This window comes from Empidonax traillii, unplaced genomic scaffold, assembly GCF_003031625.1.
Source record: "Empidonax traillii isolate 1590-97213 ecotype Southwest subspecies unplaced genomic scaffold, ASM303162v1 scaffold542:size423868, whole genome shotgun sequence".
Classification (NCBI taxonomy): Eukaryota; Metazoa; Chordata; class Aves; order Passeriformes; family Tyrannidae; genus Empidonax; species Empidonax traillii.
Window position 1 is genome coordinate 358,664 of NW_020955735.1, and position 21,382 is coordinate 380,045.

Here is a 21,382-nt window from a genome sequence, read left to right on the forward strand (position 1 = left end):
CCGCCGCCGCCTATAAAGGGGCGCCCGTCCCGGCACTCGGCAGTCACACAGCCACTCTCTCGCCACACTCAGACGGAGCGGAGCGCAGCGGAGGAGAGCGGAGCCCCGCAGCACTGAGCAGCCACTCACCGGCACAGCGCCCGCCGCAGCCCCGTCCGCGCCGCCGAGGAGAACCAACCCGAAGGAAGTTCCCGGCTCACCTCGGCTCACCTCTGCCGGGCAGCCCGACGCCGCTGCCCGCCCGACGCCGCCGCCGCGCCGCCCACAAGCCGCCGACCGCTTCAGGATGGTCCCCGCCACCTTCGCCCCCTTCGCCGCAGCCCTACTCCTCGTCCTCCTCAGCCCGGTAAGTGCTGCTGCCCGCGGCGCCGCCGCCCCTGCCCCGTCCCGGCGGTCCCGGCGACAGCCCTGACCGCCCCCCTCTTTCTCTCTCTCCCCCGGCACTCGCAGGAGGCGCACGGCCAGGAGTGCAGCGGGCAGTGCCAGTGCGGCGCGGGGCCCAGTCCCACCTGCCCCGCCGGCGTCTCCCTGGTGCTCGACGGCTGCGGCTGCTGCCGCGTCTGCGCCAAGCAGCTGGGCGAGCTCTGCACCGAGCGCGACCCCTGCGACCACCACAAGGGGCTCTTCTGCGACTTCGGGTCCCCCGCCAACCGCAGGATCGGCGTCTGCACCGGTGAGTGGGGGCCGGGGCTGCCGCCGGGCACGGGAACGGGGACAGGGTCCCGCCAGGCAAGGGGGGCGAGGGAAGAGGGGAATCCCTGAACCGCTCGCCCGTCTCACCTTCGACCTCCTGCCCCTCGCAGCTCGGGACGGTGCCCCGTGCGTCTTCAGCGGCATGGTGTACCGGAGCGGAGAGTCCTTCCAGAGCAGCTGCAAGTACCAGTGCACCTGCCTGGACGGGGCGGTGGGCTGCGTGCCCCTCTGCGGCATGAGCGTCCGCCTGCCCAGCCCCGACTGCCCCTACCCGCGCCAGGTGAAGCTCCCTGGAAAGTGCTGCGAGGAGTGGGTCTGCGATGAGACCAAAGAGCAGACTGCCGTGGGACCTGCTCTTGCTGGTGAGTGGGGATCTCTCTGTGGATGGCAGCCGGGGAAAGGGGCATGGAGGTTGAAGGCTGTGGGATGGGCTGACACAGGGCACCCCAGCAGCTGGATTATGCAGTAAATGGAGTCACCCCATGGATAAGTGTGGTTGCCTGAATATCTCAGGAAAAAAAAGGAACCTTTAGCTGGGCATGAAGTGAGGTAGTGGTCTCATATTGGTTTTCTGTCTCCTATAGCTTACAGACTGGAAGACACTTATGGTCCAGATCCAACAATGATGCGTGCCAACTGCCTGGTGCAGACCACAGAATGGAGTGCTTGCTCCAAGACCTGTGGCATGGGCATCTCTACCAGGGTCACCAATGATAATGCCTTCTGCAGACTGGAGAAACAGAGTAGACTCTGCATGGTCAGACCTTGTGAAGCAGACCTGGAGGAGAACATCAAGGTAAATATGACTAGCTTTATGTATGATCTTCTAGGATGCTTCCATCCACTAGAGAAAGGCCAGTGACCAAAAGTGTAGTTCCGACAAGCAGTCGGTTTCAAGTGGTTTACCTTGAAACTTGAGTTTTACCCTAGTGGTGAAAGTTTACAGTTAAATATCTTAATTTTCTCTCATGCTGTATTATGGCACAGTGTACGACAGTCTTGCCTAATGATAATATAGTAAGGATTAGCATGTCTGCTCACCCTTAACTTGCAAGTTTAAGTGCTGTGTGAGATCCTACCTTCTAAACATCTTGTATTCACTTACATCCTAACAGAAAGGCAAAAAGTGCATTCGCACCCCCAAAATCTCCAAGCCTGTGAAGTTCGAGCTGTCTGGCTGCACCAGCGTGAAGACCTACAGAGCCAAGTTCTGTGGTGTCTGCACTGACGGGCGCTGCTGCACACCCCACAGAACAGCCACCCTCCCTGTGGAGTTCAAGTGCCCTGATGGGGAGATCATGAAAAGGAAAATGATGTTCATCAAGACCTGCGCGTGCCACTACAACTGCCCTGGAGACAATGACATCTTTGAGTCTCTGTACTACAGAAAGATGTATGGAGACATGGCATAAAGCCAGAAGGAGACGCTGACTAGATTCTCAACTTGAACTGATTTGCATCTCATTTTGTAAAACATGATTCAATAGCACAAGGTATTTAAATGAGGGTTTTTTTTCAATTTCAACAAACTGCTCCATGTGACTTAAGACAATTTTTCTACTGACCCCAAATGGGGGTTTGAAGAAGAAGGTAAAATGGACAGTGGGACCACAGCAAGACACAGCTTCAGAACACGTTGTTCCTGAGGTGGTGGGACAAGGTTAAGGGAAATAGGCAGGAAAAGCAGATTCAAGCAAATGTTCCCTTAATGTGGTACAGCGTGCTTCATCTAGTAGTGCAATTGAGAAGCAGACGGTTGGCATGTTTGCTGGCACTGGTTTAGTGACAGCAACAGCTGGAATGCAAACACCTAGCAAAGTGATAAGTAGAAGGTGTTCTGTTAGTCAGGACAGTAATGTTTCAGCTCTGACACTCTGATTCGGATGGCTTGGTCAACAAGAATCAGAATCATGTCTATTAGACTGGACAGCTTGTGGCAGTTAATTTACCTGTAACAAGCTACTTTTTATTAATATTGTAAATACTGTTTGTATATATCTTTGTACAGTTATCTAAATTAATTTAAAGTTTTGTGCTTTTGTTTAATGCTTTGAAAGTTCAATGATAGCCTTCTTTTTTGGAACAAGATAGGTAAGATTTAAAGCTTGTTTGACAATGCATTCAAAGCTTGAAATAGATACTCCAGTGGAAATTGCTCAGATAGGGCCAAATGGTGAGCTGAGGTCAAGATGAAGTTGAGATGCCTGTAGTGTTACAAAGCATTCATCCGGCAAAATATGTTTACTCACACTTTGTAGGACAAGTGGCTTTAAGAAAAATGGCTCTTCTGTAGCTTATCAGTCTTTCCACTTGAGCATTTGTTTCTTTCTTTGACTATGGCTTTTTTTGGACAGTTTATTTGTTGAGAAGTGTGACCAAAAGTTACATGTTTGCACCTTTTTAGTTGAAAATAAAGTATTTATATTTTTTATATAAATATATAAATGGCTTGGTATTTCATTTGCCTTTAGTCTTCACTATTCCTTTACATATTCCTAAAAGGGCTTGGCTTTGCACTAGATGAAAATCAAGTAGTGTGTGGTGGGTTCTTTGTCCAGAAGCACATACACTTAGGAATAAGCTAATGATTTACAATTACTTTTTCTGTTACTAGTGAACCAACTGTAGTTTGTTACTCTTCTGAATGGAGGCGGGGGACAGGCTTGCTTGCCAAGCCCAGTATGGCATTAGAAAGTACAGCAGGTGTTTCATGCATCACGATGCTTTAAAGGGAGCCAGCTTGTCACCATGGTCACAGTGGCTGCTGTAATACACCATGGCACGTGCTTGATTTCACTGAAGTGTTCCACTGGTTAAGATTTGTTTTCAAGTAAGGTAAGGAAAGTATTTTTAGTTATTGAAAGAACTGAAGTGGCTCTTGACTCTAGAGTCAAATCCAGAAGTCTGAAATTTGGTACAATACAGGGAAGAGCTAATGAGTTGTACATAAAAATCACAGAATAATACAGGTTTGAAGGGGTCTCTGAAAACGTTCCAATTTAACCTTCATGCAGAGTAGGGCTAATTTAGATGTAGTTTTACTTAAATTAACACCTAGGTATGGTATGGTAGACAGAGCACTGAACTCAAATGGCAACTACCTGGATTATCTTCCTACTTGATGACTGGGGCAAATAGTTTTACACGACAGTTCTGTGTAAAGTGTCCATTGATTCAAACTCTTCCAAGCTCACAGATGAGGAGCATTGTAAGAGCTACACATTTTGATAATGGTCCAAACATTCTTCTTAGATAAGCATCCCCCTAAAGCTAAAAAAAAGCTTCAGTCCTGTGTTAAGTCCTACATTAATAACAGACTTTTTTGTCCCTTTCTTAAGATAAGGAGATTCTTTGAATTCAAAATTAACCTTTGCACTAGAAGCATTAGTTCTTTTTTCAGAAAAAAACACATGCTCTCCAACAAGAATCCTTTTCAGGCAAACAAGTTCAATCTGGAATTTCCTGGTGCTGAAAGAGTGTTAGCTTACAAAAATGTCCATCCTTCCTGAGCACCTTCCAATCCCATTGATTTCAGCTAGCATTAGCAGCAAATCAGTGTAACACCAGCTTTGACTAATGATGGACAAGAGAGCCCTAAACTAATGGCAAGTCAATGGGAGTCTTGCCAATGGCCTCACCAGGCTTTGCTCAAGGTCATAGAAGCATTTTCCCTTCCTCTGAAAAATACAAGGAATTCTCCTGGCATGAGGAAGTGGCTTTTCACTGTCCCGTATGAAATAGTTTTGGGTAGCCTCTGTTTTTTTAAATCGCTGAGACTCTCCAGCATTTTTTATGTTGGTTTTTTTTTTTTTTCAGGTTATGAATATGATGCAGCCATTCAGTTCACCCTGGAAACACTTCAAACAGTCATACAGCACCAAGGACTGGTTGCTTGACCGCTACTGTGGCTCCACCCCCAAATAACAAGAAAAATGTCATTTCTAGTTCCAGCAAGGATAGGATGTACGTGGACTTCATTCATAGCAATCACTGTAGAACCTCTCAGGATTACAAGAACAAAAAGAATCACAATGTGCCTGGCAGTAAGAGTTCGGGTGTTTATGACACTGCTTAAGCCTGCTGATGAACAACTCTGCCCTGCAGTCTTTTACAGATTGGTATCAGATATTATAATGAATGGCCTTTCCTTGTAATATCAGCCTCATGAGCCTCACAACCCGTTCATGAGATTCCCTCAGGTTCTCCTTGCAGTCCTTTTTGCAGTGTGGGCTGTATATCCAACACCTAAGCCACATAACCTGTGGCCTCCCCTGGCACTCTCTGCCAGCTGTTCCTGGCATATGAGGCTGGAGGACCAGCACGCAGCAGCAGGGCTCTAGTGTAGGAAGGGTTGTCTGTAGTTAGACACCCACAAAGGGGCTCCCCCAAAACAGCTCAGGACTAGTATGTATCCTCTCCCTGGTAATGCAATAATTAAACTGCCTTACCTGCTATCTGACAAATTATTACACTGTTTTATAGGTCAGTGGAAGACAGAAGAAGCCTGTCAGAATATTTTAATTGTGGTTTGCTGTTGCCACTGTGAATTAAAATAAGGAAGTATGCTGCATATACAAATCTGTTTGGCAAATAGTTGCTCTGCCCTGAGCGTATCAGGCATCATAAATCTCAGATATCACTGCTTTATAAGGAATTGCACTTCATTTTTTTCCAGGAACTTGTTAGTCTTCTGACAGAAACATACATTTTACATCATTACATGAGTGTTAGACCTCTGATGGTTTTATCTCTGAAGGTAAAGAAATTTAAATATTTTGTTTTAAGATCTCCTAGAGGTGTAGGTAGGCATCATACTGTTTGTAAGACTTTCTTTCAAAGGTATCCCAGGAAAAAGGAGCCCTTGTGTGGAATTTATGGCATCTTAAATGATGGTTACAATGTGGGCCTTTCAACCGTAAAGAAGTTTCCTGATTTCATTCTTTGTGCCTAAGATGCATAGATGGAAGAATAAAAACTTGAGCTCAGAAGTCCTAAGTCACTTGTATGTGGGAGAACACTGGTTCACATTCCTTCCAAAATACACTGGTTTGGAAATTTGCTTTTGGTTGTTTTCATCCTCAGAAAATCCTACTGTGCAGGTTTGCTACTGTGCTTTTAAAATATTTTATTCCTATATGAAAGTATATTCATTCAAATTACTAGTTCCTTAAAACGGATCTCCAGCTATATTAATAATATAGTTGGTAAAGGACCGCCATAAAGTCAATACTCATTTAATAAAAGATACTCAATTAAACATTAAACAGGAATTCAAGGTGGCCGGAGACCAGAGTATCGAATACTTTGAAATAACTCTAAGCCATCAGATTTCAGATTTTTGTACCATAACACTTTTGCATGGATTTGCTGTTTAGCTTTCTAACACAATACAGATGTGAACAACAGACACGGATTATAGCCCTTTCATATGAAATAGGCTCTACTCTCCAGATGGAAATTTGTCAGATTCCTCAGAGCTAAGAAACGTCCAAAAGACACTAGTTAAGAAACTCTTCAAGAATGAACCACTTTTAATGATCCGTAACCACACAGGAACAAATAAGTCTTTGAACAGTATCCAGTTGTTTGTCTCACAAAGACGGGGACTCAGCTGAGAAAACTGGCTTTTGGACACAGCTAGAAATAGCATACTCTTAACTAGATAATTTGTATTTTTTTCATGTAGCACAGCTTTTTCAGACATTGCACTTGAAGAAAACCCTCATACCATTACACTGAAAAGGACATTAAATGTAAGAAGGAACAGTAATATTCTTATCTAAATACATAATAATTCAACCATTCTGACTTCACATCCTATCACCAAAAACCTTTCTTTGAAAACAGTGCTTAAATGCAGCTTTAACTGATGTGATATTATGCCTACATATGGAAGTAGTTAGCAAGGAGAAGTTGGGATGAAATACCAGTGTAAGGCTTTGCCCAAAACCCAAGAAGAATTCGAGAGAGGAAGTAGTTCAGTTAACTTATTTTTCCTCTCATTTTCCACTTTTTTTCCTCACTGCAGTTCCTTTGATTCATGTCCATAAATGGACATACCAAAAGCCACTACATTCTCACAGTGTTTTTCAGCCTGCCTAGAACCAGGAAATACCAGGAATTTCTTCAAGGAACCTGTTCCCAAACTGTACTAAACCCTTCAACACATTTAGCGTTTGAACAGGGTTTGGAAGCATGACTAAGGTCCCATCTCCACTGCATGATCCAGTGTTGCTCCCTCATCAGAGAACAGCTGCTTGCAGTCACTAGTGCTAGCCCTGGTGTTTTCAGCCCTTCTCTGCACTGGTCCAAGCCCACATCCCCAGAGTAGTGAATCTGAGTTGATTCTGAAATGTCCTCCCCCTAAAACATCTGGCTGTGTATTTGTGGTGGCATTCCTGAGCTCCTGTCTATTACTGGGGCAGTGCCAAATGCAGGACTATTTGCATTTGCTTAATGGTAAGTAAATTCAGGTCTGATAGTAGTATAATAGTGTTTATGTTGTGAGGAACAAAGCATTTTACAGCCTCCTGAGCAGGACCAAAAGGCTGCTAACATAGTACTGCAATGTTAACACAGTCCAGTGGTGCTTCCATTCATTATTCAGCCCCATTAATTGAGCCACTGAAAGAAATGCACAATCCAAATAAATGTTTGCTGGTTTAAATTAGTCCTATTAAAAGCAGGTATTTAACAGCTTTCAGCAGCTACGAAATATGTTTTCCTGCTCCTGAGCTAAATACTAAGAAACAGCTTTTCAGCCTGTTTTCAGGGCTTAGGTCAGCCTAGTTAATTGACATAACTGCAGCCAGACTGGTTTAAACCATCTGTGACCCTAAATCTGAGGCTGTACAATTTTAGGGGAACTGCATGGGGCTGTATGCCTGGGAGGGCTCCTGAGAGGACACAGGCTGGCTCCTGTAACATTTACTGGGCAGTAAGCACAGGCAGGAGCACAAATTGCACAAGAAAGTATTCTGTAAACAGCTAAAGGTACAACCAAGTGCAACCTACTAGAGAAGTGATAAACTGGTGTATCTGGTAAATGAAAGTGATGGGCAAGGATTCAAAATCAATCTGAAATATTATTCAAACTTTACACTGTAACACCTGGGAATCAGCATTTCAAGGCCTAAGATCTCTCTAAGATTATTTATTAGACTTCATTAAACCAGTCTTTTAATATTTTTTTGCTCTGTATATCCATACCAGGACAATTTTTGGGCTAGTAGAATTGCAAAGAAACATCTCGTCTTTTATACAGAAAATAAAGAATTATACACTGATATCTGTGTTTTGTCTGTCTGCTTTTCCAAAACAAGGAGGAGGCAAAAGTTGGTCTGTCATTTTATTTCATGATTTCATTTAGATAAAAAGTACTTTACTGATGAAGCAATTTTAGAGTGTACAATTTCTGTTAAATGATACTGTTAATAGATGGTGTAGGAAATACAGCAATATATTCTCATATTTAACCTAGCTAGAACTTAATTCACCACCTGAACCAGCATCAGACTACCAGCTCCTGAAACAGCAAATACAGACTATGCTGGGTACTACAGAGACCCTATGGAGTCTCTGCCAGACTTGAAGCCGGACCGCAGGAACGGGACCGGGCTCTTTCTCTGCATCACACTGACACCGTGCGGCTGCTCCGCAGCGGCGGCAGCTGCAGCCGCCTTTTCCTCCAGGTACAAACTTTGCCTCTGTAGGATGAACCTAAAGAAGCTCATTATGCTCTTTTTTGTGGTAGGTATTTAATTTCTCACTTGAAACAATTCGTGTGAGTTAAGGGTCTGGAATATCGGGAATCTTTGTTATTTTCTCAAACTATATTAAACTACACAGCTCTGCTTGAGCACCATGGATTACTTAGATATATGAAATACTTTTTGTGCATCATTGTTACCTTGTACTAAAGATGCAGAAAATAAAACCCAAGCATGTGGTTAAAATTCCTCTGGAACCAGCTTGGAAGACATAGAATGAGGCCTCACTGATCTCCTTTCTCTTCTGCTTTGAGCTGTTGCCATACTTTGAACTGGCAGCAGAACAGGAGCCATTGCAATACGCTTCCTTGGGCAGCCCCTACTTCCCAATAGCACCCGTCCTGGAGGAATAGATCATTATAATATGACACAATACATCACAATAATTGTTACCAATTGTTATGGTAAAATAATCCATAAGGAGGCTTTATTTATTATAGAATCATAGAATCAGATGGGTTGGAAAGGACCTCTGAGATCATCAAATCCAACCCTTGATCTACTACCACCACAGTTACTGGACTATGGCACTGAGTGCCACATTCAGCCTCTATTAAAGACAATAATAAAGAAAAATGTATTTTAATTGTCTTCCTTTTTATCTTGCATGTTTCTTAAAAACTAATCAGTGCTCCAAGGTTCAAGTTTTAGGATGAGCAGAACTTGCTTCTCCTCCTCTGGGTACAGATTCTCACGTAGGCATTGGGATCTGTCAGAAGTCCATGACATTATCTTACACACTTGTGCCTCTTTTTTTTTTCTTTTTTTATTATGTTACAATAAGCTTTAAAGTTAAATTGTTGAAAGGGACAATGTCCTTCCTGACTTCTTCAACATGCATAGACAATGAGTCACATCCATTCTTTGTAGGTTTGATCTGCTAAATAGGTCTTTGAGTTTGATGCTCTGGATCTAACCCAAACCTACTGTAAAAATATTCTCATCCATCTCCTTACTTGAGACTCACTTACTGTGTAGTGGATTTGGACATACAAATGAGCCAGAGGGCTGCTGTACCTTGTTCTTGCCTATTTTCTGCTGCAGCTGACCCCCCAGCCAAACTGTGGAGCAGAGTGTGGTACACGGACAGCTACACTACTTATACTCAAAAAAGTGGTAAGATATGCTGTATGTTTGTTAGGTACATACATTTCTTTCATAAATAAAGATGTTTTCTACAACTCATTTGAATAACAACTTTATTCAATAGTAGCAATGACGGACTGGCCATTCTTAGTCACTCAGAGATTCACCTGAGATTTGTTTTCCTTACTCTGCTCCTTAACAGCACTTTGTACCTCATCTGCATGAGCAAAGAACAGAGGCTTTTTAGAGATACATTTCATCAGATCACCTTTCCCAGGTGAACAACTTTTAACAAGGGGTCTTCACAGAACTTCAGACCTTTGGCAGTGCTTCCTTAACTAATCTGTCTGGAAATGCTCAGTAAGTCTCAGACCTGGCACAGGACTCTGAGGCCTTGAGATACCAGTACCACTCGGTCAGGCAGGGGTCAGAAAAATTTCTTCACTCTCCTAGTGTCAACCCCCCTTCTTGGAAAGAAAGCTGTCTTGTAGATAGCCCAACTTTGTGCTCATCATCAGCCTCGTCTTAACTGACCAATTTCTTCAGACTTTAAATCTCTACCAAGAGTTACATCCTGTAACTACCTGTGCACAAGTATTGCTCTCATATTGCTGGTTTGAGAAACCAGGTTATCAAACATCTCCTTACATAGTTACACAGAAATTCTTCTGTTCCCTTTTTTGATGTTAAGGGTAGTGGCTCAGCCAAGCAGGTTAAAAACATGCTTAGGTTAACTTCTCTCCTGAGCACCATATTCCCTACATAAGTATTTTGCATTGTGATGCAGCCTTAACACTGATGTTCTAACTATTTTCAGGATGACTTTGAAATTCTTATTGTACTCACACCCTAACAAAACCATTATCTACATAAAGTGTCACCTCTTATACCATCAGTATCTGCTATATATTACATGCCTGAGAAAACCATCTTCCAATGAGAGAGCTAAAATCAATGCATGCTCTGTTTTTAAAGATGGGACTTTGGGAAACTGTTTGCCATTTACCAGGTCCTCAAAATTTTTCTAACAGTGGGAATTATTTCTTTTTTACATGTTTATCCAAGTCCTTTGGGCCAAAACAGCCTTTTGATTATTGGGTTTTTCTCTTTTAAGAAGCCATGTGATTTTCCCAACTGACAGATCTATTCCCCCCAACTCCCAAAGCACTGCCCATTTTTTTAAGTCCTTTCAGTAACAGAACATTTGCACTCTTGCTGTAATATCTACAGCTCTGTAATTTTTGTGGACTCTAATATTAAGCTCCACATGACTTTTGCTTGTAGTACTTCGGGTTCACTATCATGTTTTTGATTAAAAAAATGTTCATCTTCCAAAAGCTTTATTCTGGCATGGATGATTCTTTGGCAAATCGTCATTGCGAAGGATTCATTGTGGATGTTGCAGGAATCTCCACACTTTCTGTATTCAAGGAACTACGGGGTCAAGAAGCTACATGAAACCAAGTAGTGAATCTGAACAGATGTCACCAGCTGTTCTTCCAGAGCTACAGCTCTCTATGCCTTCAAATGACAAAGCTATGGAGTCTGCAAGGCATTCTAACTCCTGACAAAGGCATAGATCCAGAGCAAGTCTAAAATTTGGTGCCTTCTGCCTCAAGGTGTTTTCTGATCTTCCCAGGTTTGAACTCCTCTCTCTCTACTTGATGTGAACAGCATCAGTCCTGTTCTCTGGTACTTATGGTCTGCAGCCAATTTTGTTGACTTAATGAAAACAGTCTTTACCACCCAACCTATTAGCTGACTTTCCTCTGAAGTTGTAAGCATTCATTGTCGTAACGCCAACCTACCTCTCCCGTTTCTATCAGGCTATTTTGGCCACAATATGTTCTGATCTTGCAGCATATGGGGGCAGGGACTCTGGGTTCATGCTTTTATTGGTTTTGGTCTTCTTTTTTTTTTTTCTTGCAGAAAGCTATGGACAATTGAGTTTATATTAAGTAAGCTCCAAGATGACATCCATTTCTGCAAGACATCCCAAGAACAATTATTTTCCCCAGTGATTAAGTGATTGATACAGAGTCACACTGCATTTCTGCTCTGTTGGAGCCAGCAGTGGAAGTCATCAATGTGCATTTTATGTGAGTTTAGATCACTTGCACAGGGAAGTGGTAACATCTGTAGTGTAATTAGTTCTACTGGCATGTTTGATACACAGGATATACACCAATTTATAAGAAAAAAATTCCTCAGAGATATAAAGTCATAGCATAACGTTCCTTTGCAGCATTTTGATTCACTGCACCTCATTAATTCAGGTTTCCCTATTCTAAAAGCTGTACTGGTTTACCTAATTACAAGAATGGGAAGTACTTCATAAACAGCCTAGGAAAGCCCATTATTTTTCATGTGGTTTGCCTGGATTTCTACTGTCCTGGGGACATATTTCATTAGAAAATGTACACTGAACAAAACAGATTGTTAAGCAGTTATCCCGGATCAGGCCAGAAGAGGGCCAGATATCACTCGTAAATGCAGCTTTGTTCACTATTTTTTCAAAGTAAAATGTATCCATACTTGATTATCAAACTTTGCATTTCCATAAGCAATTTATTTTTAACAGGAGAAGCAAGTGTACATCATTCCTTTCTCTGGTGTAAAAAGGCTAAGTGCAATTTTAGACCTAGTAACAGCACTGTAACAAAGAGCATTATTAATTTTTTACAGTGGGTTGTGCCATCTTCTGCAGCCAGGAGGTGCAAGATTTAAAAATGAATTCATTATCCTTGAGAAGCACACTTTTTGCCACACAGAAATTCTGATCTCTGGCACAGATACAGGATGGCAAAGTTAAGGCATCCAGCACAGGGATTTGAAGAGACTTAAACTCTCTGTCAAGCCACATAGAGAGGCTGGTGCTGAAGTGCAGTTTTGCCAGGATACCATAAACACAGAGACTCCTACCAACTAGATTAGAAGTTAGCAAATGTGACACACATCTACAAGAAGGGCTGGAAGGAGGATCCAGGGATCTACATGCCTGTCAGCCTGATCCTGGTGCCAGGGAAGCTCATGGAGCAGATCATCTTGAGTGATGATGGCACATGCAGAACAACCAGAGGATTGGGCCCAGTTAGCACGGGTTTATGAAAGGCAGATCCTGCTTGACCAATTTGGTCTTTTATGACAAGGGAACCTGTCCAGGGAGGTTCCTGGAGGAGGGAAAGCCTGTGGATGTAGTCTATCTAAACTTTAGTAAAACTTTTGACACCATTTTCCACAGCATTCTCTTGGAGAAACTGGCTGCTCATGGCTTCAACAGGTGTACTGTTCACTGGGTGAAAAACTGGCTGGACAGCTGAGCCCAGAGAGTAGTGGTGAACGGAGTTGCACCCAGCTGGCAGCCAGTCATGAGGGCTGGCAGCGCTGCGGTTTCCCAGGGCTCAGTACTAGGACCAGTCCAGTTTAACATTTTCATTGATGACTTGCACAAGGGGGTCAAAGGATCCTCAGTCAGTTCACAGATGATACCAGGCTGAGCAGGAGTGTTGATCTGCTGGAGTGCAGGAAGGCTCTGCAGAGGGATTTGATGGGCCAAAGCCAACTGTATGACGTTCAATAAAGTGAAGTGCTGGTTCCTGCACTTAGGTCACAACAACCCTATGTAATCCTCCAGTCTTAGGGCAGAGTGGCTGGAAAGCTGCCTGTCAGCTGCCTGACAGCAGATCAGGCAGCTGTGCTGATCAGCAGTAGCTGAACATGAGCCAGCAGTGTCCCCAGGTGGCCAAGAGGGCCAAGGGCATCCTAGCCTGTATCAGCAATAGTGTGGCCAGCAGGACTAGGGCAGTGATTGTCCCCCTGTACTCAGCACTGGTGAGGCCACATCTTGAATTCTGTGTCCAGTTCTGGGCCCCTCACTACAAGACAGACATTGAGTTGCTGAATGGTGTCCAGAGAAGGGCAACAAAGCTGGTGATGGGTCAGGAGCACAGGTGTTAAGAGGAGCATATGAGGGAGCTGGAGTTGTTGAGCCTGAAGAAAAGGAAGCTCAGGGGTGACCTTATTGCTCTCTACAGCTACCTGAAAGGAGATTGTAGCCAGGTGGGTGTTGGTCTCTTCTCCCAGGTAACAAGTGACAGGATGAGGGGAAAACAGCCTCAAGTTGTACCAGGGGAAGTTTAGTTTGGATACTGGAAAAATTTCTTCACAGAAGGGGTTGTCAAGCATCAGAACAGGCTGCCCAGGGAAGTGGTTGAATCACCATCCTTGGAGCTATTTAGAAGACATGGATGTGGCACTTAATGACATGGTTTCATGGTGGGTTAATTGTTGGGTTAATGGTCTTAGATCTTAGAGGTCTTTTCCGACCCAAATAATTCTATAATTCTATGACTTTCAGCCATGCATATGATTCTTATGGACATGACCAAACAGCAGTCTTGCTGTCTTCTGATCAGGGGGAGATCAGTGCAGATGCAGTGGGGTGGCTCAAAATACTTCCCTTCCTCTGTATTTGTTTTACTTTGGTAAACTAAAAATAGGAAGGTCTAAACCTGCAATAAATGGCAACACAAATATAACACATGTTGTGGCTGAGGAGAAATACAATAATTTGCAATGGTATCCTCCAAAATCTGTTGCCAGGCTTCCATAATTATTCCAAGTTTGTCCATGGTCTCCATAGCAGCCTTTCCTGAGGCTTGAGGCCGGTGTGGTGACTCACAGTGGTTCACTGAAGGACTCGACTTCTTTCCAAAGGAGTCTGAGTCACAGGATGCCAAACCTGGATTGGTTTCCTGTAATACAGAGGTTCCCAAGCTATGGCAGACACCACTCATGGTACACAAGCCACCTTAGCGTGGTGCTCCAAAACCTCCCAGACAGTGCCACAGGGTATACAAGGGTAAGTAAGAGATGTTGCTGCTGCTGGCAAACAAACAAAATTCTTTGGAAACTTCTGCTTTAGTAAGTTGCTGAACTCATACTGACTCTGTCCCTCTACTCCTCAGAAGGGTAAAAACAGTTTACCACAGCACAGTAGTAAAAGCACTGAATATAGACCCTGCCATGAGCCTCAGGCTGGTTTCCTGAACTCATTAGTGGGGCCACTGTGGGCACAGTGTTAGAGCAGCTGCCCTGCGACCTGCAGTAGAAGTTCCTCACAGTGCTCTTACCACTGAGCATCCACTTTGGAGTAGTACAATGGACAACTCATCCTGGCATACATACCTCTTCAGCAATAGGCTTGAGATTTGCAGCAGATTTTGGAAGACGGGAGGTCAGAAATGCAATCTTTGCTCCTAGATGAGCATCCTAACCACAGTCACAGATTTAGGCTTTCCTTTATATTCTTTTTTATCTTCTGGTCCCCATGAATCTCCTTTTCCTGGAAAAGTGGGTGTTCTCCCATGCAGCAGAGAGCTAGCTCCTCCCAGCTTGCCAAGTATGGTTTATAACCTTGTATTTAAGGGGATAATTTTGTACTTTGAATCTTCTCAGATTAAGGAAAAGCAGGAGCCCAGGCCACCCACTCGCTGGATGACACAGGGCAGCCTCTGGCAGGTGCCATTAGCAGATGCCTGTTGTGTACTGGGCTGAACACTGTGGTTTAGAGGATGCTGGCTGTGTCAAGAAGAGATTTACCAGAACAGGCATGTCTGAAACACAGGCAGTTAGATATTACTTCATTTTATTAAAACACACTGGATCCTGAGGCAAACAAGAGCAAGAAACCTACAACACATTAGTAAAGCAAATTACCTCGCAGTTACTGATGGCAGCAACCAGTGATAGAAATCTGTACCATCTGAATACCTCTGAAGGCACAACTCCATATGTACTTTTTTTCAGCAGCAAAACCATCCTGAGGTGTCCTTTTCCCAACTGCTCATTCCTACCTCACCATCCCAGAGCCATCAGCTTCTCAGGTACTTTAAGGCTTGCTTGCCTGCATTTCATGACACATTTCATTCCCTAACCAGTCCACCCCACTGCTTATCTCATCACACAGTTAGACAGCCCATACCTACAATGGATGTTCCGTATGGTAACTTCAAGCCATTCTTCCATTCTCCCTGAGCATAATGTCGCAAGGACCAGATTAGCTCTGTCTACCCTGGAAAATCTTTACAATCTTTGAAGGCTGCTACCACCCCTCTCCTCAAACATCCTTTCCTTATCCTAATAAAACATCATTCCTTAGGAGATGGAGACAGACCAGCACCTTCCCTGCTATCAGTGGGCACCAGCTGCAGCATCTCCTGGTGCCACCTCTGAGAAGGTCTGGTGACACATGACACTACTAGGCACATCCAAACCGATGACCTGTATTCTGCCCCCCCCACTGTCTTTTTCACATGAAAGAAGGCCAGGCTACGCAGCAAAGAAGAACTTACATTAAATAACACTGACAGTTAAGTCACAACACTGTTGCTATGACACCTTCCACCCTCACCTACTGAGAAGGCTTTGTGGAGCTCTGATAAAATATATCAGCTGAAAACAGGAAACATTTTACATCTAGATGGACAAAGCTGCAGGTTTTTTCAGAACTGTGTTTGATGGTGGCTGTAGCATTGCTCCTTAAGGCCCATTGGCCTTCAAAAACACAACCCAGCATCTGCCATCCTGGGGTATCACCAGCCACTGGATACCAGGACTAGCACTAACATTTACTCATATGCTCTGACACCACCCTTATAAATATTTTTAAAAATCAAAAATGAAGAAATTAAATGAGCAAAACTACTTACACTACAATTAAATCAGGGTAACTCTCTTCCTTGTCAAGTTAACTTGTCATTTTCTGACAAAGCCACATCCCAAACCTCTCTTGATGACCATAGTAGCTTTCACAACTGCTTTTCATTCCAAAATCCTCCCCAGGTCAAAATAGCAGTCATCTGCTTGAAGCCTACACTGTCCCCCTTTTTACCCAGGAGCTAGGCCCTGCCTTTTAATTCAAACTGCCATCACTTCACTTTCTCAAGATGTCAACATCTCCTCTATTTGCATTCAGGAGACAATACTTGTTCTTAAAAAAAAAAATAATAATATTTGACAATCTTTCTGGAAATTGTCCACAAATCACAGAGCAAGGACTGAAGCAACCCCCTTTCCACACCCAAAAAATAATGTGAAATAGTGCTCTATATCTACACCAGTCAGTAGCATTTGGTATGGAAAGGATCACAAACAGCATACTACTTTCAACAATTTTATTGGTCACAGGCAATGTTACAAAGCAGTTACACTGAATAATGCTGTCACAGTCCTATCATAATGTGAGGTTGCTACAACACATTTGGATTTCACACAGTGAAACTATGTTAGGAAAAAGAAAATCATAGTTGTAACATAAGATCAAGAAAATACATTTGGTTAAAAGAAAAATGGTCCCAGAATTTCGGCCCGCTCAAACTGAAGTTAATGGAAAAACTTCCTCTGACTTCAGCAGGCTCTGAATCCAGCCTTCAACATGCCCTGACCAAGCTGTAAGGTAAAATGTCTCTCTGCTCAGTCACAGGCTCTTCATTCTTCTGACATACTTGTGCGTGACATATTTTCTTTTTAAGTGAGAACAACATAAATGTGTAATTGACTATGCCAAATTTCATAACACAACAGAGCCAGTGTTGGGTCATTTAGAAAGTGGGAGACTTACAAAGGTAACAGCTTATGTACTGGAAAAGGAGGGAATTCCTACACTCCTGAGTGCCTGTAGCAGCTGTTTGTGTAGCCTGAAAGTTTCCAAGAAAGCTCATTACATGCTTCTTCAGAGTTTGCATCTCTGACATCGTCTCTGCATTCAAAAATGGGATTTCAAAACCACAGCTCACAAAATCATGTACCAAACTAAGAAACACATCTTTGCTTCAATAAAGCAAAATCTTTTCATCAAATTCAAGTTTAGTTTGAAGTAAGGTAATTATTTCTAGAAGTTCATAGATATCCCTGAATCAATTTCTTTTCATTTACATTTATTTTCATTTTTAATGCATCCTATACCGCTTGGTCAGAGGATGCCGGTACAACATGCAAATTGTGCATCAAATTCTCCGCCTGTGTTGGAGTCACCAGAGGGCACCAACACACCATGGCTTCCCAGCCCACAGCATTCCTGTAGCCAGGAGACTTTTCCGTGCCGGGGGAAGTTTTGGTTACCAGTCGTACTAACCAAACTATAGCTTCTTGCACCGTAACGCTGCACTATTTTGTGAGACCCAAAATTCGGAATGTAATTCACGTTTCAAGGAAAATTGCAGTGAGAAGTGCTGTTGTTCAGATTTCAATGGTCACAAAGAATGTAGTTCTTTACCAGAACTGTGTTTGCTAGTTATCTGTATTTTTAAAAAGTAGCATATTGATCATAACCCATGCTTTATAAACTTCTCCCTCTCCAGTGCACATCAAAGATAACATTTGTGTTCATGTCTCAGACTGTGATGACCAAATGCTGTTAGCATAGTAACGGATAAGGCTCTACCACATTCAAGTGGGAATGACAGGAGCTGCCATCCTGTGTCACAAGAATAGTCCATCAGGAGTCCCTGAGATACAAATATGGCACCCACTCTCCTCCCTACTGGCATTTTGGTCAAGAGTTCTCAATAAATGTTCCAGCTTATTTAAAAAAATGTTTTCATTAATTAAAAACAGTCTATTTACAAAACAGTTGTGAAACGGATAATAACATTCCATAGGAAAAATCAGACCGACTCAAAAGTTGGTAAATATGTTTTTAACTGTAAAATCTCAGATACTGGTTGGTTTCTGTCTTGATAGAAGCTGAGTCCCGTAATTAATTCTATATCTCTGATCCGAGCTGTATGAAATTTCATTCTCTCTTCAACCCACATGGACTCAGACCTGCCATCCTATTGGGACAAAAGGGGAGGGGAGGGAAAGAAGTTGTAAAAATTTTTTCCTGATATGCATTTAAACTATTAACAAAACAAATTTTGATGTTTTATAAAGACAGAAAGCAGTAACTGTTGCCAAACATCTAACAGAGTGTGCAGGATTATAAAAAATTTACAAGCTTGTCCGAATTCAGGATTTGCTGTTACTTCAAGTATACAAAACTTGTAGCTACACCAGATCTATCCACCATCTCTTTAATAAAACTATTTCTGAGAGCTGTGCCTGACTTGAGTAGTGACTTCTGTAACCCCTTGCTGCAGGATATGTCTATACACTTTCCACACTTCTTTTTTGGTATATATGGAGTGGAGCTATGTGCCTTCCCATCACAATACCAAGGTGCCTCAGCTAGTAGCAATCAATACTCTCCAGGAACATCTGTGTTTTCTTTTGGGAATGCATATGCCTTAGCACTGACCTTTCATTGTGGGTGATCCCTCCTAGAAGCTCTGCATCCTTCTCAGCTGTTGACTGGATAACTGCATTACAGAAGTCTATGTATGTTTCACTTCGATTCTCTTGGTATACTCTGACTTCACCCTGCTAGCTCTAAGTTTTTCTTGTTAAACAGGGAACTTTTATTTTCACATCTAAGCATACAGAGAGACTTTAACATCATTTTGTTTACAAAAATATTGTCTTCTCTCTCTCAAGATGATCGTGATAGGCTGTACCATTCCTACAGGCCTTAAGTAGTTAATCACATATCCAAGCAAAACAAGCTCAAGCCTGACTTCAGATGTTCATGAGGACTGTAGAGACTACTTACTGCACAGCTTTCACTGTTATCTTCTCTGTGAGGTACAATGAAAGACAAGGCATCCAGAGACCCTTCACACTCCAGAGGAGTTTCAGAAATGTTTTTACAGCTAGTCAGCACAATGAAGAAGTGGGTTGGAACTAGAACTTCTGAGTTACCAGGGTATCTGAAATACAAAAGATCTTTCTGTAAATCCATCAAATCACACTTGCACAAAGAACAAATGACAGCAATCAGCTGTATTCTGGCATATCAATTTTAGCAATTCACCTATTTTTCCCAAAGACAGATTAGGTCTGGAAGGAGAACTCCAGATTACTATTCTGCAAATCAAGTTTGTCTTGTAGGCACATAACAAGTTTGATGAGGTATAACAACAAACTGATTTGTCATAAATATGTGTAAAACTGAAGAGTTGATGAAGAGTTCAGCCCAAGCCCATTTGTCTGCTGGCTTGAACCAATTTTCCTAACTAGCATAACTCACAGCTTGTAGTGGAACACTGTTAGCTCAGAAACTATGCCACTAGGGATTAAGTCCTTGCCTCGTCCTCTCCCAGAGACAATGTCCTAAGTTTTCAGGCTAGTGGACATTCTTCCACATGCAACAGCTTCTCTTACACTTCACCTTCAGGTTTTAGGATGACACACTTCAGAGGTGCATTTTCTTTCTGTACTTGTTGCTTCTTTCTTAACTTTACTCTTCTGCATCTGCTTAGAGCCATCTCTCTGTCTCTCTGAACTGATATAACCTGCCAAGGGCCCATCTCCACAAGATTTCCTTCATAATGAGGATACTTGTTAGACCACTTTTGATACTTTTAGACCTCTAATGGAATAAAGAAACATAGGATTAGAATGGGAAAGGTTCTCACCTTTTCAACTTTTCTGGGGTATCATAGAGCCCATCAGAGTCATAATCAAACACAGGACCACTGACTACATTGACACCATTCCTGGTTGCAGCATGTTCAGGTAGCAGGTATTGATGGAAGTAGTTCCATAACACTGAAACACAGTAAGGGAAGAGTGAAATAATCTCCAAGATAGACGCTGCTAATAAAACTCTGCAGAGTATTCAGTGGAGTATAAACTGGCATACAAGCTAGGAAAATAATAACTTCTACAGGTGTTCAGTTTTTAAAGGTTGCATCTAACTGGACAGCAGCATGGACTGCAGTATCTCCTGGCATTGTGGTTTCACAGTCACCCTACCCACAAACCTGACTGAGGCATAGTGGTGCTGCTCCCTTGTGGCTTTGGCTTCCTTTCCTTGGAAACCAAAACATGGAAAGACTAGATGACGAAAGACCAGAGAAGACCATGTCTGCCTGTGTCTTGCCTCACTATCAAGTTGGCCTGGCTAGCTCGTACACCCACACTTATAAGCTGGTAAATATCTAATCTATATAATATTTTTAATTACAATTAACACTTGAACAATATTTCATTACAAAGCAGAGTATCTCTTTTGTCCATAAGTGCCTTCTCTTTCACCCCTGGAATATGCTTCATCTCTCTCAGCCAGCCATCTCATGTTTGTTCTTTCCCAGGAAAGTCCAGGTCTTGATAACTTTTCTACTGGACACATGAATACTTTCCTGTTTCCTTAGTGATTGAGAGCATAAAATGAAACTCAATATAACTCCCATAACTATATATATGGTATCTGGATTCTCTAGAACAAATTTGATATAAAAATCTACTTAGGTGCATAGGAAAACAAAAAAAAAATGTTAGAGATTAAATGAAGTCACTTTACTCCCACGTAATGAGCTAGCTGATTAGGAATCATTAGCTCATGACAGTGGGTCTTTTTCACAGGAACGATAATCCTACTTCAAGGAACTTTTAACTGAGTTATGTGAAAATCACAGGAATTCTTATTTTAACAGAGGCAGCTTAACCAGGGAACATTTGCATGGTTTGGAAACAATCCAAAAAAATCCGCAGTCTTTCTTATATTCAACTGTGCACATAAAATATGTGTACAAATAAAATACCTTTAAATGCAGGATACATTGGCACAATGTTGCTGGTAAGCAAAGCATCATAATGAGGGCTCTTTGCATCTGTCATAAAATCTGAAACAAAAAGGGCAATTAATTACTTGCATTCTCATGCTTTTAATGAAGGGTGTAATAACATTAAGATCGAGCTCATCTAACTTCACTTTCCAAACCTTATGTGGGTCT

The 21,382-nt window shown here is 42.5% G+C and overlaps 2 protein-coding genes across 2 annotated transcripts in view; one reads left to right on the top strand and one right to left on the bottom strand.

The window, feature by feature from the left end:
- The first annotated feature begins 65 nt into the window (after positions 1-65).
- CCN2 (cellular communication network factor 2) lies at positions 66-3,134 on the top strand. Its single transcript, XM_027897452.1, has 5 exons — positions 66-346; positions 451-673; positions 804-1,055; positions 1,278-1,489; positions 1,809-3,134. Exons 1-5 carry the CDS (start codon positions 287-289, stop codon positions 2,103-2,105), a joined length of 1,044 nt encoding a protein of 347 aa, XP_027753253.1. The 5' UTR covers positions 66-286; the 3' UTR covers positions 2,106-3,134.
- A 13,575-nt stretch (positions 3,135-16,709) lies between these two features.
- Positions 16,710-21,382, bottom strand: part of ENPP1 (ectonucleotide pyrophosphatase/phosphodiesterase 1) — a 41,112-nt gene continuing 36,439 nt past the window's right edge. Inside the window, exons 22-25 of the mRNA XM_027897447.1 lie at positions 21,191-21,271; positions 20,063-20,195; positions 19,198-19,354; positions 16,710-18,382 (exon numbers count right to left, since the gene is read on the bottom strand). Coding sequence (XP_027753248.1) covers positions 18,215-18,382; positions 19,198-19,354; positions 20,063-20,195; positions 21,191-21,271 — 539 coding nt within the window. The 3' untranslated portion in view covers positions 16,710-18,214. The remainder of the gene's footprint in view (positions 18,383-19,197; positions 19,355-20,062; positions 20,196-21,190; positions 21,272-21,382) is intronic.

What these genes read in the sequence shown, in the direction of transcription:
- CCN2 (XM_027897452.1), top strand. Translation starts at nt 287, where the DNA reads ATGGTCCCCGCCACCTTCGCCCCCTTCGCCGCAGCCCTACTCCTCGTC. An exon ending in TCCTCGTCCTCCTCAGCCCG is followed by an intron (nt 347 to 450) that starts GTAAGTGCTGCT and finishes CGGCACTCGCAG; the next exon opens with GAGGCGCACGGCCAGGAGTG. An exon ending in ACCTGGAGGAGAACATCAAG is followed by an intron (nt 1,490 to 1,808) that starts GTAAATATGACT and finishes ACATCCTAACAG; the next exon opens with AAAGGCAAAAAGTGCATTCG.